Source organism: Abrus precatorius, unplaced genomic scaffold (genome assembly GCF_003935025.1).
Source record: "Abrus precatorius isolate BTA unplaced genomic scaffold, Abrus_2018 Scaffold6, whole genome shotgun sequence".
NCBI classification, from domain to species: Eukaryota; Viridiplantae; Streptophyta; class Magnoliopsida; order Fabales; family Fabaceae; genus Abrus; species Abrus precatorius.
Window position 1 is genome coordinate 25,120,431 of NW_020874406.1, and position 16,335 is coordinate 25,136,765.

Consider the following 16,335-nt stretch of genomic DNA (forward strand, 5'->3'; position numbering starts at 1 on the left):
AACAAACAATCAATCACCAACGAGAAGCTAATTAATGTAATACATGGTTAATTTAAAAAAACTTAAATTTAAGTTTTAAAAAACACTATTAAAATATATTTTTTATTGTATTATGAATATTTCTGACTTAGATAATGTTATCTTTCTTTAAAAAAATACTTACAATGTTAAGAAGGGGAAAAAAATTGAACCTGACTACAACATTTATGAGAAAATATAATAAAAGTAAAATAAAGTTTTTCTAAAATGTGTTGAACACATGGATATTAAATTTTTAAAATAAAAAATATTAAATGATAATATTTATTATTTTCTTTTTGTATAGACTATAAAATAATGTTGTTCAGGTTAAAATTAGTATAAATGACAAAATTTTTATTTTAAATATTTCATATAAATATATTTTCTATAATTTGAACTCCATAGAATAAACTAAAATAACTCCATGTAATTTAAATTTGATGTGTTTAATAGTAGAGAATTTATAATTTTAAAACTATAAAAAAATTATTTAATATATATTTTCATAATAATTCAAAATATTCAATAGAGTTTATTTAATATTTTTAATGTGTTAATGAAAATACCTTAAGAAACTTGGGAGCAAAATTATTCAATATTTAGTAACAAATGAAAAGAAGCTCAGAATGGTTAGAAAGGTATGGATTTTTTAGGATTTGGGTCACCTATAGATATTTTAAAACTACAAGACATTTTGACCATATATTTTCTTGAATTATAAAGTTATTTTAAAAAGGTACAGTTCAATATATCAAGTAGCTGGAGCATTAACTACACAGGATGTACATCTTATTTTTTATAGTGGAGATTTGTCTTTTTAACAAAAGAAAAATCCACAATAAACTTTATAATGGAAGAGAGAATAATTTAAAAAGGAGTAAAACACACTATAAAAATTGTACTAATCATATTACTAATGGGAATTAAATTTAGTAAAAGAAATTATTTGCTTACAAATTAAAGAAACATGAGAAAAACCAAGCCAAAAAGTGTAGATTAATATGCAAAAAGATGCTTTGTAGAAAAGAAATCATACAATAAGATGCTAAAATTTGGTATTGGGTATAATTATACACCACTAAAAGCATATTAGAATCTTGATTGCTTATCAAATGGATAGGAATCTTTGGTGCACGAATGAATAAATCTCCTCCACAAGCATGAAAGATAAAAAAAAAATCTCATGTTTTGACGAGGATAGTTGTACGCTGAACAATTCCTTAATTGTGAAGCAGATTGGTAGAAAAGAAGGTCTAACAATTCATTTCCCATGCAACAGTATTTTGTTCAATCCAATGCCCAAATTATCTTAAAATGCAGCCAAATCAAATCTTGTTTCCAAAGATTCAAGTCCCAACTCTTTCGAAGAATCAATCATTGTGATCTTCTGATCTATAGGCTAATTCACATTCTCACTAGTTGATCGCTTAAGGTATCATTCATTAATTTAATAAATAAAAATCACTTTCATTTAGCCACAGCAGGAAGAAGAGCATTACCCATTTGGGAAACAACTCAGTCATGCATACTTATCACAAGTATACAGTACAACCTTGTTTTACCTATTATTCCCCGAACACCCTCCTAAAGAAAAGGGTCATTATTAAGTTAGCTTAATTGGTAGCATCAAATTGAGTTCACTCAAAACGCTTTAAGTTCGATTATTATTTTTCATTAATATAATATCATTGTTAGTGAACGATAAATCTTCACCCAGGTCTAAAATGTACTTTAATTTTTAAATTTAAAACTTCTATTTTTTCTAAAATTTCATTCATCGAGATTAAAAGAAAAAAGTTACCAAATAAACAACAACCAAACCATCAAATAAAAGAAATATTTATATTGGAATCAAGTTGGTAGCTGTAGGTATCCAACTGAATAAAAATTTAGCCACCTATGTACCCTAAAAAAAAAAATATTACCTTTTTATTATTTTTGGGGTAGGGGCATTTATATCCTAATATCATATTTGGTATTCTACTAATTTTAAACAAGACTATTGAAAGTGACAACACTTTTCCTTTTTATATTTATAAGGTTGCTACATCTCCAATGACTCCAACTTGGAATCTATTATTATATTAGAATAATCTCTCCTAGCTAATCTGCATACTCGATGGTGATGGTGTATTTATTACATATTTAACTTTTTTTAAATGATATATATAATTAAAGGAAAAAATTATGAAAAGTCTCTTATGTTTGAAAATTTTAAGATTAATCTTTACTTTTAATCTTTGTTGTTCTGGTAGATTTTTTAAGTAAAAATATGTCCAATAAATTATCAATTCACCATTTAGAGTGCTATATTTCAAGAAGCACAAATCGGTTGTTCAATTTTTTGAAAAAAAAATTATATATATATATATAAGATCAGAATATATCATTATTTTTTTTTTAATGAAAGCTATTCAAATAAAAAATGTTAATAATATTTTTTTTACAAGACTTTCAAAAAATTATTTATTTATCTCGTAAATTAATTATTTTTTATTTTTTTATTTTAAAAAATAAAACAATCATGTTATATATATATATAAAGTTACAGGAGGGATAACCCAAAAATGGACCCTTAAAAATGAGTCGAATTGGATTAAGTTAATTGAGTGATCTGAAACACAATTACGTGAGTGGTTTTTGTTTAACGAAATCTAAATCAGGGAAACTCTGGCTACGGTATGTGTTTCTGTGGGTAGCTTGGTAGGACAGAGACGTATTGGCACCATGAGGTGTCACGTGGTGTCACACAGACATGTTGGGGACCTCACCCTCAACCTCACCCTCAACCTTCTACTCTACCGATAGCCATTTCAGCTTCAAATAATTAAATAATAGGGTGTTTAATATAAATACACAAAAAAAAAAAATAAAGGCACATAGAACTTTAGCTTAAAAAATTAAAAACAAAAACAAAGAAAAAGATAAGAATTTTGAAGGAGTTGGTGGTCAGAAAAGAGCTTATGAAACTCCCAATAGTGCACAGAACAACGAGGCGTAATTCTTGGAATCGAGTTATAGGATTTTATAGAAAGAAGTGACACGTGCCCTGTTCTTAGATGGTAGTAACACAAAGACACCGTACGGGAAACAAGGAGTTTCCAATTGTACCAAAGTGCCGCATGTGGTTAATTTGTAGCATGTACATGGTTCATATAGTGTGAACGTGGTTGATTTTGTTTTGTTAAGTAACCTAAACATTCCCAGAACAATAATAACAACAGAAGCAGACAGTTATTCACTGAAGAAGCATAAAAGTTTATGTAGCTTCTACATCGACTTCACAGTAGTATATAAATAACATTACTAACACTAGTCCATGAATGAAAAGGCTCGTCAGATAGTGTTCGAAAAAGCAAAGCTTGTAAATCCCCAAGAAAGATGGTTGTGCTGCTTAAAATAGAGGCACCATTATTGATGTTCCTATGTGTAGTGTGTAGGGATATTGAATGAAGATGATAATATAAATTTACTCTTTGTTTTTCCTTCTAAAGAAAGTTTTGGATAATATTTTCAATATCAATGTCCTTCAACATTATGTATATACAACATGGCTTTTGACCAAATGATGAGGCATCCCCTTACGAGGAGCTATCAATATGTGCAATTTGTACATTAATATGTGAAGGGACCCTTCCATTAATAATGCCAATCACATGAGATTATCATTTATTTAACAAATAAAAAAATAAACATTAAACTCACTTTCATTAATAAACTTTTTATCTAAAATTTAAAACGAATAAATCACTATTTTATCTTTAATATAATAAGCGTCAATTATTTTAATTTTTAAAATTTTAAAAATATCATATTAGTTCTTAACTTTAATTTCTACATCATATTTTAATTCTTAAATCTAAAAATAATAACATATCACGTTATGTAATAAGTGTTACTTAATTGATTAAATACAATATCGTTTAACTATTCAAATAATTATTACAAATTTTTTTTTTCTTTCATCACCATTTTTATTTTCAAGTTGAAACATCAAAATGAATCCATTCCAAGAAAACTCTCACACTCATCGTACTCCTTAAAACTCAACAAATTCATCAATACCAAACAGAGATTAGGCACAAAATCATGACAAAAAAGTTGTAAAACCAAAAATCAATCCCAAAATACAAGAAACCTCTTCAGCAGAAGTGGAGTTCTCAGCTCAACAAACATCTATAAATATCAATGATAAACAAGGAAAAAAGTCATTTGTCACACTTCTCTTGTCACCCACTAGGGTCAATGACATCAAAATAAAAAATAAGAGTACATAAAGTTACAATATCTCACCTTCAATTTTAATGATTTTCTCCATCACACTTATTTGACCCTTTCATTTTTTATTAGGTTTTGGAGGATATTGATGGGTTGATAGAGATGAGAGGAGAAGAATGAGGAGAAAGGTCAGTGATATGAAAGGATGAGTTTGTACATAAAGAATGCAAGCGAAGATATAGTAAAAAAAAAAGAGAAGATCTATGAGACAATTGTTTAAATAGTAAAATAATGTTATTTTTTGCTAATTTGATTTTTATACTTGTCATTTTACATGACATTTCAATAGTTTGTTATTATGTCTTTCAACGTGTTTGAGTTTAAGAATTAAAATATTTGATAAAAATAGAAATCAAACACTAACGTAATATTTTAAAAATTTTAAAAATTAAAATAGTTTATACTTACTATTTCCGATATTAGAATAATGGTTTAGTCAACTTAAATGATTAATATAAATTTTTAGAATCTATATTAATAATATGATATTAAACTATTTGTTAATATTATATACTGTAATATCAACATTAATTTATAATATTTATTTTACTAATATAATTTTTATAAGAAAAAATTATAATAATGGTCACTAATTTAATTTTAAACTACTAATAAATAATTTTTTATTTGTTAATTTCATTATTTAAATTTGATTTCAAACATATAAAATAGTAACTCTTTATTGAAAATAATAATAATATTTTCCTTTGGTAGTACATGCTCCTCCTCGTCCAATTCCTCCAAATCACAATGGCCTAATGTTTCTTTTGTTTTAAACCGCAGGAAGCAAAATGAAACAGAGAAAGCAATAATATCAAAGAAGAAGAGACAGAGAAAGATTACTTTGAAGGTTCAGGGAATATATATGAATATTTATTTAATCAAATTGAATCTTGTGTCTCAACAATGGGTTTAAGTACAACTGAACCTGTTGCCGCGTCGCTGTTTGGTCAATGTCAAAGAGACCTAGAGAACACCAAAAGGGCACATAGGAAGCCAAAATTGGATTTTCTTTTCTTGTTGAGACAGAGTGAGAAAACCGTGTTCAAGGTTAATTTTGACAAGTCAACTAATTGATCTATGTGATTAACCATGTACTATGAAATAATATGAAAACCGTTGAAGAATATTCTCTAATCAAGTGTGATAAGCATTTAATAAGGTCAATTATTGGTTAAAGTCGTTGGCATGTGCAAAGTAATGCGAGACGCAATGACCAACTTACAAGATTTACTGTAGAAATTCCGCTGAATAATGTATAAAATAAAAAAACATGGCATAATATTAAATATTATCCTTTTATGAACTAACCAAAAGTGGGAATTGATTTCCTGAAAACCCAGAAAAATGGCTAGGCACAGAAAAGGAAAGAAAAAGGATCCCTTTCAAAGTGAGAACGTGGACAAACTTCATTTTCAATAAAGATCACATTCACTATCTTATTCTAAGATATATATTGTGCATGTTATGAATAAGTACAAGGTTTTGAAATTGATTGAGAGCAGAATTTGACTACGTACGTTGGGTTCACAACTAGGAAGAGGAGACTCGGACAAAATCCAAAGCCAGCAGACACGTAGAAAGCTAGCTTACCCAAACCAGTCATCATCTCTGACCTAAAAGCATGCCCTTTACTCTTTCCCACCTGCGATTGGAAAATATTCAGTTAAGAAAGAAATTTGGTTGTCATTTCCTTATTGGGTATATGCATTTAGTGAAAGATTAAACGGCAAAAAATTATATTTTAGCCTTTTAACATTTCTTCAACTTACAAAATAATGTTTAATTATTTTTAAAAATTAAAGACTAAAATAAATTTTTTCTGCAATGTTATTTACTAAGAAAATTATAATAAGTGATCTAACACAATAAAAACATTTATTAAAAAAAAGTGTCTGTGAATTAGAGTGGAAGAGAGTCATTGGACACAAGCTTTTCAGAGCTACAATTTCAAGCCCACTGGCTGACCAAATCTTTGAATTTTCACCTGATTCCAACTTTTCTAGGCCCCTTGTATTATCTCCCTTTTTTTTAATACTATCCACGTTTCCAAAGCTTGCGTCTCATCCATGTGTAGTTTACGTTTACATGTACCTTTTACAAACTTCTGAAATTTGATTGATAAAATATACTCTGTAGTGTATCCCATATGGGAAAAGAACCAAAAGAACATGTGCAAAAATAAAATTCGTTTATCGAAGTTGGAACATTGCAGTCACACGTTGTGAAAGAGAATAATAAAGAAATGAGCTCACAGAGAAGGGAGTGAAGGTGTATTTTTCATGGCTAAGGAGGTAGGATTTATTTATGGCAAGGGAAGCCACCACGTATTGAGGGGGTAGCTAAAAAGGAAATTAAAGTTGAGGCCAACTTTTGAACTTTTAACATTTGTGGGTGCACAATGTAACTAAGTTTTGTGTCCACATTTGGTTGAGAGCCACGGTGTTTACACATTGAGAATAACCTATCATTCACAGCCACATCTGAAAAAAAGGAAAAAAGAAAAAGAAGTGCTCCTTTGTCTGCGCGGTCACTGCTCACATAGCACTTTTACTTAACCCCACTTCTTTTTATTCCATGGAATCAATTATATGTTCTCTATAGTGACAAGCCCCATTTAATGGCCCAGTATATATGGTTTAGGTTGTGTGGGTTTTGCCACCAGATTTCATACGCATATATGCTTAGTTCAATTTTATATGGGGTCCAATGTACAGAATAAGGTTAAATCACATTAAGTTTATCTAACAGCTTCGGTTACCTCTACCTAATTTTTGGCCTAAATATTAAGTTCCAATTCCCTACCTACACACCATGCAAGGTAAACTTTCAATGTTGTTTTGTTGGTTGTAGTTTTGGTTATCAGAATCCACCTGGGGTATGTGCGGTTCACATTAATATTCTACCAGTAGTGGTGGATTTGTTGATGTGATGTTGGATCATCCTTCCTCTTCTACTCTTGAGGCATTTTTCTTGATTCCTTCACTCATCAGCGATGCCAGCTTTTTCTATTTGTTTTTGATAAATCTATTTTCTTCAATTTCATAATATTTCAATAAATGATTTTTTTTTGGGTAAAAAAATAGGAACAAGTTTGTCATTCTGCCGCGATGAAGATACAAAAACTTGGTTATTTAGTATATTAAAAAGAATTGAGATGTATAAATTATTTATGGATCTTCAGTAAGAACTTAAATTTTAAAATAATTGACCCTTTATATTAAATTTGACTCTAAGTTTCCTACCATTTAAGAGGTTAATTAATATTTAGTCACTTTCCAGCACAAAATAAAATCTCAGTTTTACCTTTGAAAGTGGTATTTTTCTATAAGATATTCAAAATACTTTTACATTAGAACACGTGTGTTGAACTTGTAGACGAATTCAAACAATTGGATTTATATAGATAAAAAGGAAGAATTGAAACCACTGGCAGTAGTGGAATTGGCACCTAAATCTCAATTGGATAGCATATGAAATGAAATAGCCTTACAAGTTAGCAAAAGTATTTAAAATTTCAACAGGGGGAGGGGGTGTGACCCACGACCCAGAGACAATTTTGTATAGCCTCAATCATTTGGCCACTTGTCCCTTTAATATATTGAATGTGTGAAACCAACCATCTATGACTTTAATAAAGATGTTAAGAATGAATGTCTTCAACTTCTTAAGATTGGTTCAAATGGCTAAAACGCTGACACACTTGAAACCTTGACCGAGTTGTTTTTTAGACAGTGATGTTGTGTTTATGTTAGGCAAAGACCATGACTTGGACCTCATCTTTTTTGTTGAATCAGTCAAAATCAAAACGACAACTACTCAAAATCTGCCCTTAATTATGAATGTCTTGGTTGGCCATTGCCTAAACGACAGATACTCATTCCATTCAGGGAATCTTCTACTTTCGATGTCATTGTTTGAGGTTCAGCTTCAATCATCTCCTCCGTCTTTCTTCTTTGCTTTAAGAAGTGTTGCATGGCATGCTTAAGCATGCATAGAATCTTGGTCAAAATTCAAGTTATGCCTTTTCCTCCCCTCCTTTCTGCTGTCTCTTAAAGCTTACTTATTAATTTCAGTATTAGACCTCGAAATTATAAAACATTTTATTAAGTTTTCTACGCTATTAGAACTAATCTAAGACCATGTCATTTCAATTGTCTTGAACTAGAATAAAGAACAAAGGCCTAATGCTACAAACTAGATGCGTAGTTGCGAAAGCAAAATTGCCTAGCAAAGAAAATCTCACATAATAAAAAATTTGGGGGAAGGAGGAATTGTAGCTTTTAGTGGAAGAAAAATATAAATTAACATAACATCAAATATTTACTGATGAATTGAGAGAAAAAACTTGTCAACTAAAAATTATTACAAAGGAAGTGCACCCCACCCCCGCCCTCCTCCTTTTGATGATTACAATATTATAATAAGATTCAAACGTTAACCTTTCAAGAAGAAATATTCAATGTTCAATTATTAGATTGTCTTTTAAAGACTAAATTACTAGTAATTAGTTATGGGCTCTTGGTCGTAGAATTAGCCTTTAAACTGAAATCAATGCTTGGAGCTAGAGTAAGAAGAACCAATTTGATGGCATGAAAGGTGGAAAACAAATCCACAAAGAAAAAGGTAACGAAAGAATACAAATTATAGGAGGTGGGAACGAGATGGGATTTTTTCGGTCGACAGAATAGCTGATCAACAGGCCCAAATAGCAGAAAGCCCAAGACAAAGATACGCCCAATAAAGCCCAAATAATTATGAGTGGAGATTGATGAGTCGTACGGGGACATTTGGACATGTCCAAAAAAAGGAAACTGAATCGATGGCCCAAGTCCAAAGTTATAAATATATTTATTTTCTCACGTATGGATATTGCTCTTTGCAACTTTTTTCTTTTACTTTTAACGCCACTAATAAAAAATAATGATAATTTTTTTTTCAAAAATTGTAATAGTTTACATTAAAAAGCAACTCTCATTGTTTCCAAAAATGGTTATATTTTCAGAAGCACGTGGACTGATCGATTACCAAAAAAAAGAAAAAGTTGGGGGAAACATTAACCATTCACGATGATAGCATTACGTCTCCTCCCTGTTTCTTCACTCTCCCATTCCTCTGATTACACACAGATGTAGATTGGATAGTTATTAAGCAAAAGGATTAATAGATAGGAGGGGTGAAAGTGATGGATACAATTTAGAAAACGACAATGAGATTAACAAAAAATAAAAACTTGAATTAAGTTGAATGATGATGATAATCATTGAAATGAACACAGTAGAGGCTGACATAGAAGCAGGAGTCAATTCCCGAACCACACCACCCTTACTAACTAGTGAGGGTACTATCTGGTGCGCTCTTGACTCCCTCAGTCCCTCTACTCCTCAACACACATAAAATGCCATTCCACATTGTTCCTCAATTATAGTACTATATGTTACCACACCCTCATCACTCCCATACAAATTAACTAAACACACACGTCCACTAATGTCACACAACTTCATTTTCCAACACATGCACTTCCCTACCTACTCAAATCCATCTTTATTTGTTTCCCTTTTTTTTCTTCCTACTACCCCTCAATCCATGCACACTTAAAGTTCCAACACATGCATCCAGTATTTTAGTGACTTTTTTTCATTGCTTTGAGGGAGCACTAGTGGTGGGTTCAGTGCAAGACCCAACAAAAGTTCCATTCTCATGGCAGCTAGAAAGGGAAGCTTCGATTTGGTGCAAGGTGTTGCAAAGGTGGTTGTTGATGGCCGTAACGCTTGAAAGGTTGAGTTTTGCAGAAGGGATTGTGCTTGCGAGAACTTGGAGACCCATGGTTAGAAGGCAACCTGAATTGGCAGATGAATTGGCATCATCATTCCCTGATGATGATACCATTGGGACTATCATGAACCCTTGTGGAAGAAGGGCAATGCATGATGGATCCTCCCCACTCATCGCTAGCTGGATCGAATCCACATCGATGGTGGTGTACACTACTAAGCTTCCACACTGATCGGTGCAACTCTCTTGCAACATTAGCTCTACGTTTTGGGATGAGTTGCTGGCTACCTGCATATGCATGTAACAAATCCTAACGTTTAAAAAGAATAAATATATAATTTGACTCTTAAAATTCTTAAGAAATTTATTTTATACAATTTATTCTTTAAGCATTGTGAGAAATAGCAATGAGTTAAAAGTATACAAGAAAGACTTGAATATAAATAATCAAGACGCTTTAGATAGAGAAATCATTCAAACTTAAACCCACTCTTTCTTACACTCTTGAACTGAGCTTGTATTTAAATTTTTATGTGTTAACTCCCTCATTTTTTGATCCTTCTCTCATGAAAATGCAAATAAAATAGAAGTAACAGTCAGACACCAAATTATAGATACACTTACATTTTTGCAGAATAATTAGTTATCAAAAGAAATTAAAATATGAGTAAATTGACACAATTGAGGAGCCAACTATACAAAATAAAATATTCAACGATAAAAGATAAATGAAATATTACTTTTAAATATCAGCTTGTGTATTTACTCGTTTAAAAAACTTTTCTCTTGCTTTTTAATTAGATATTTCACATCAATTAAAAAACTCTCCAATTTGACAAATGATCTTACATTTATGCGAAGAAGGGAAATGCAGTTTCCTGGATGTGAGCCATTTGCAATATGAGCCACTTCATTCAATGAGTTGCCGTTGGAAAGAGCATCCATCTGCAAGAAACAAGTTGGATATATATGGTGTCGTTAACTGTTGACGATTGGTTTGTAAACAATTCATGATTGGATGTTAATGGTGGTTTATGCTACCTGAGATCTGTGGCGTTCGTCCCTGAGGAGATCAAAGACTTTGGTATGAGAATAGGGAAGCCAAGTGGTTGAAACTGCACTTAGAATCACACCATTAGGTTGGCCAGGCTCTGTGATTTTCCTAGTTGTGATTCTAACAGTGTCTTCAGGTGAATCTGATATAGCCGTCCACGATTGACCCCCCGAAGTGCTCATGTTAAGGCTAAACGTTTTTATCATTCTTTGTGCTAGTTTCATCAAGTTCTTTCGTGCTTCTGGTGAAGGTATCACTGCAATTAACATAGAATAAATGTGTCATGTCACATATCATAGTAGTTCAACATTATATCTGCCTTGAGTTAATGTTATTGTTACAACAAATTTTTACACAGAGGAGAGAGATAGAACAAGAAGAGAGAGAAATGTCAGATAATAATATGAATGGTATGATAAAGAAAAATAGAAAAAAATATATTGTAAAATTTTGTTGTAAAAATAACATTACCTAATTGATTTTGTAGCCGATTCTACAGCAGAAGTAGTTTCCCTATTTAGTTTTAGGTGATTTTGTTTCCATCCATTAGTCCATCTTTTAGTTCACTTATTTATTAAAAAGAGTTAATATAACTTGATTGAAGTTACTGCAACAAAGATAAAGGTAGATGAGATTTTGAGAACCTCCAAGATCTGATATGTTTCTGGCCATGAGGCTGGCGACCCTCTCGCATTGTCTTTGCAAAACCCCTAACCAGCGACGTGCTCCAAATGCCATTCCATTGTAGACATAGTTGCAGAATATCTGATGCACTGGTTTCTCTTCTACTTTTGCATGCTCAACCCAAGTTACCTGCATATAGATACACATATATAGTCCAAAAAAGATTATTATACTAAAGGTACACACACTATAAAATGTGCGAATTGAAATAATTTTAAGCACCACGTGAACTTTGTAAAAATCGGAACTCATGACAATACTTTAGAAATAGTACTTACCCTTGAATACCCATTTGGCATATCTTGAATCACACAGCCAGAGGACCTCCTATAGTATCTAGGATAAGAAGGGTGAAAATTATGGTGAAAGGTATCAACAGGAAAATCAACAATGGCCCAGGTTCCCTCCTCAGCATTTTGTTGACAATACCGAAGAAAATGAGTCTCGCGAGTTGACACCAAAGGAGAAAGAACTTGAAACTCTGCGTACATCTGTACAAAATATAATCAATATATATTAATAATCTACCAAAATTATGGGGCACTAGTATTTCAATGTGTACATAGCAATTTGACACCTACCAGCTGAAGAGTCCCGCTTGCATGACCAGAAGCGCCAGAAGATATAATTTGGACAATTTTTGCTCTAGAAACGATTGTAGGAAACAACTCCATCCATTTTTGCTAAAATTTGAAATGAAAAAAGGACAAAAGTCGTGAGAACAAATGGAATTAGAGGGACAGAAAAGAGTAAATCTCCTCCTTATAGTTCTTAAGATTGAAGCCTGAATTTACAATTTTTTTTCTGATACTTCTTTATTTATAAAATATTATATTACGAAGACATAAAAAATACACTAAAAAAATTAGAGTGCTAAAATTTTACAAAATTTTGCAAAAAAGTAAAACGTTTATAAAATAAGAGACTAAGTAATAATACCATTATCCAAAATGAAGGTTAAGTAGAAGAAAAGGAAGCTAAGGAATTCAGAAAACAACTTACAGGATCAAGGAAAGCATCAACAAGAGTGACACTATTCATTATAACCACAGCAGTGTCACGGCTAGCTTCTGTCCTTAGTTCACTTCGGTGCTTGAGATTCAGAGGCCATGAGAAAAGCCTTGCGTGTTCATCAAAATTAAGCACTTCCCTTTCATTTTCGCTGCTTCGGATCCAAAGTGGCTCGTTTGTCTGACACATCTTCACAAGCTCAGCCATGGAAGATGCTGCAAGCTCCAAGGCCAGAGACTTTTCTTCTTCCATTAAGACACCATCCTCTGCAAATGGTGAAGCTTCGGGAGGTAACATTGGCACAGGAATCATTTCAGCACAATGAGCAAGAGGATCCGTAAAGTGACGTGGGTATATGTTCATGTCCAAATCCAATGATGGAGCCATGAGAGTAGGTGCTGCTGTCATTGTTTGGATTGGACGACCAGTATATCTTGAAGTGAGACAACAAACACGTTCTAACTGCAAATTAAACATTCACTTTGTGAAAATTAAATCACACCTCCATCCTTTCCTTAACAATTATTCCACTTTTTTCAGAAATTTTTTTAGACATCACTTAATGAAATAAGACTTTTTTTGTGCTTGTATAAATATAACTAATCAAAACTCAAGATAATATTAAAATAACTTTGTATTAATATTTTAACTGTCTTAAGCTTTTTATTTATTGTTCTTATAGATATTGTGCTAGTGAAAAAATTACTTTCCTTAACTATGTTAGTGAAATTGTCTTAACTATATGGAGCAAAGGGTAACAGACACGTGTCATATAATATTATCTAGCATGATTTTCAAGTAGTGCTGAAATGATTATGGTAATAAAATATACCTCTTCTCTTAACCGGGCATTTTCAAGGCGAAGCTGTTGTTCATCCAAGCCCAGATCAGCGCCCATTATGCATGGGCCACCACAGTTGGGACAGATAATATTACGTAGCGCTGCTTGTAACCGATAGTTCTCATTCTTTAGAGTCTCGTTCTCGGCTCTAAGTATCACATTATCTGCCCGATCTTGTTGTGCCTATATCCCGAAATTGATTAAAAATAAAAAAAGAACGCATGATTAATGCAAAATAACCGAAGATTCTTCCGTATGTTTGATATTCTTATTCTTACATGTATAGTAATGATGACTAATATCTTATACAATTCGCAAAATCCTAAGACATAAATGCTTTAAAAATTTATGGAGGAGGAAGAGAAGAAGACCCTTCATTATTCTAACCCTAATACTGTAATGATATATGGCAATAAATATGAGTACCGTTTGAGACCACATGTGACAGGTAGGGTTTAATGCGTACATTAATGGAATACAGACTGTATGATGGACATACCAAGAACCATGAGTAAATGAGAGTAGTCTTCTGTTTTTCTTTTTCTTTTTCTTTTTTTACTATTTATTTGTTCATTTATATACATATTTTTTAATATTTTTTCTTGCTATACCTTCTATCACTGCCTGTGTAGCTGTTTATTAGGGCATAGGAAAGTTTTAATGCAAGCCAAGGAAACGCGGTTCATTGGGAAACGTGCTATGTATGTAGTAGTATGTGAGAGACGTTCAATTTAATTGGGGGGGGGGGGGGGGGGGAGAATTAAGAGCATGTACAGTTTAGGGTTTGGTTTGATATCATCAAAGTGAACGTTTTAATGGAAGGTTGAAAGCATGGTAATTAAGTTTCAGCGTACCTTCATCTGGGTTCGGCGATTCTGAAACCAGAACTTAACCTGGCGCGGTTTCAGGCCCAGTTCATGGCTCAGTTTCAACCTCTGCTTATCATCCGGGTGTGGACATTCCTTGAACAAACTGCCACAAATTTACGTTACACAATATGTAATGACCAAATTAACGGCTTAAATTTATGTTCCTAGAGAACGGGTTTGTTTCATTGCAATGAAAAAATGAAAAAGAGATAGAGAGAGAGAGAGATCTAGAATCAAGCATGTCTTTTCCTAGCTATAGAGTTATATCCTCACGCTTCCATTTCTTGGATCTGGCGTGCAGTGTGCCTATGATAACGTTTCTTCTTTGTAGGTTGTTCACTCTCTTGCTCATTCCCTGACTTGTCTTCAACATGTTCACTACCTGACCCACTATCCATCTCTTCCTTCCCTCGCAAGATCCCATCTTCTTCTTTCTGTTTATATATGAACATAAAAAAGTAAGAAGAAGGAGATTTAAGCAAGCAAAAGTGTCGATTAATTAATAATTACCATGGTAGGAAAAGGCTGAAAAGGCATGGTAGGGATGAAGTTGAAGTTAGAGTTCTGGATCGAGGAAGAGAAGAGGGTATCTGAGTTTACTACTACGTTCCCTCCCATAGTTGACATAACTTGGCAATCCCCATACATACTTGCCTTCTTGTTCTCCAAAACCACACTTCACTTGTATTACCACACTTTGTGTGTTTTTTTATGTGCTGAGAGAGAAGTCTACTTCAGTTGAACCCAACCTGTCTCTACCACCCCACAACAAAACTTTCCCATATCAGAATCCAAACAACAAAACCTTTAAACTATCAAAACATTCTCATTCAACCCCCAAAAAACAAGACTATAAAAAAGATTCCCTACCAAACCCCCCAAAATCTGAGACAGCGGAACCGCAACTAACAAAGATTTTTTATCATATTAAATTATTAGGGGAAAAAAAGCACAGTGAAAAAATATATATTAAAAAACGTTAAAAGTTAGAAATACCAGGAGGAGCAATGTGAGGAAGTGGTTTTGAAAATGAAGGGAAGAATATGGATTTGGATGATCTTAGTTGAGTTGAGTTGACACGCACGCACGGATAGAGAAGGGTCCCTCTCCCTCCCTCCCTCTCCTTGTCCTAGTGGCTTTGTTGCTCTGTGTTTGATCTCATATTCATATTCATATACATATTGATAGTGTGTTGTTGAAAATGTAATAAATCGGTTAATTTAATAATTTACTGGCAATGGTAAATGCAGGTCGACAGAAACCGATCAGCGCCTCTTACTACGTTGCCCGTTTGGATCCACGTGGTGCCCTCTTAATGGCCATTCTCAACGTTTCTCAAAGTCAAACCTTTCTTCTTTCAACCCCACCACGCCCCAGGGGACTCTCCCCCTTTCAAGACACTCTACTACACGCGCCTCGTTCTCTGTTCACTCTCGTTTAATATCATAGTTTGAGTCAAAATTATTCTTAAATATATTACTTTTTATTATATTTATAAAAAACATAATATCCAATTTGTTAAGATTAATTCACAAATTTATTGTAGATAGTATTAAATGATTAAATTAGTGTGATATATATTAAATGAATAAATATGGATACTTTCATGAATAAATGGTAAGATATAAAATATTAACAATTAATATATTACAAAAGATATTTATTTTTTATATTTAAGGCAAAAAATATTTGTAATTATTTTTTATAAAAAATATAAGTAGTGTTATTTATTTATTTATTTAAATTAGAATACTTATTTTAAAATTGATAAAATTTTAAATTTTATTTTTAAAAATAGT

The 16,335-nt window shown here is 32.2% G+C and overlaps 1 protein-coding gene across 2 annotated transcripts; it reads right to left on the minus strand.

The window, feature by feature from the left end:
• Nucleotides 1–9,498: 9,498 nt before the first annotated feature.
• Nucleotides 9,499–15,684, minus strand: LOC113868561 (homeobox-leucine zipper protein HDG5). 2 transcript variants are annotated; one of them, XM_027504244.1, is made up of 12 exons: nucleotides 15,533–15,684; nucleotides 15,047–15,291; nucleotides 14,810–14,970; nucleotides 14,522–14,639; nucleotides 13,659–13,850; nucleotides 12,818–13,288; nucleotides 12,397–12,498; nucleotides 12,094–12,306; nucleotides 11,776–11,944; nucleotides 11,119–11,387; nucleotides 10,927–11,022; nucleotides 9,499–10,365 (listed from the first exon to the last, which is right to left on the minus strand). In XM_027504244.1, exons 2-12 carry the CDS (start codon nucleotides 15,182–15,184, stop codon nucleotides 9,940–9,942), a joined length of 2,355 nt encoding a protein of 784 aa, XP_027360045.1. In that variant the 5' UTR covers nucleotides 15,185–15,291; nucleotides 15,533–15,684; the 3' UTR covers nucleotides 9,499–9,939. The 2 variants fall into 2 exon arrangements, with proteins under 2 accessions (XP_027360045.1, XP_027360044.1); XM_027504243.1 differs by having other exon boundaries at nucleotides 9,519–10,365; nucleotides 15,047–15,285; nucleotides 15,533–15,559.
• Nucleotides 15,685–16,335: the final 651 nt, after the last annotated feature.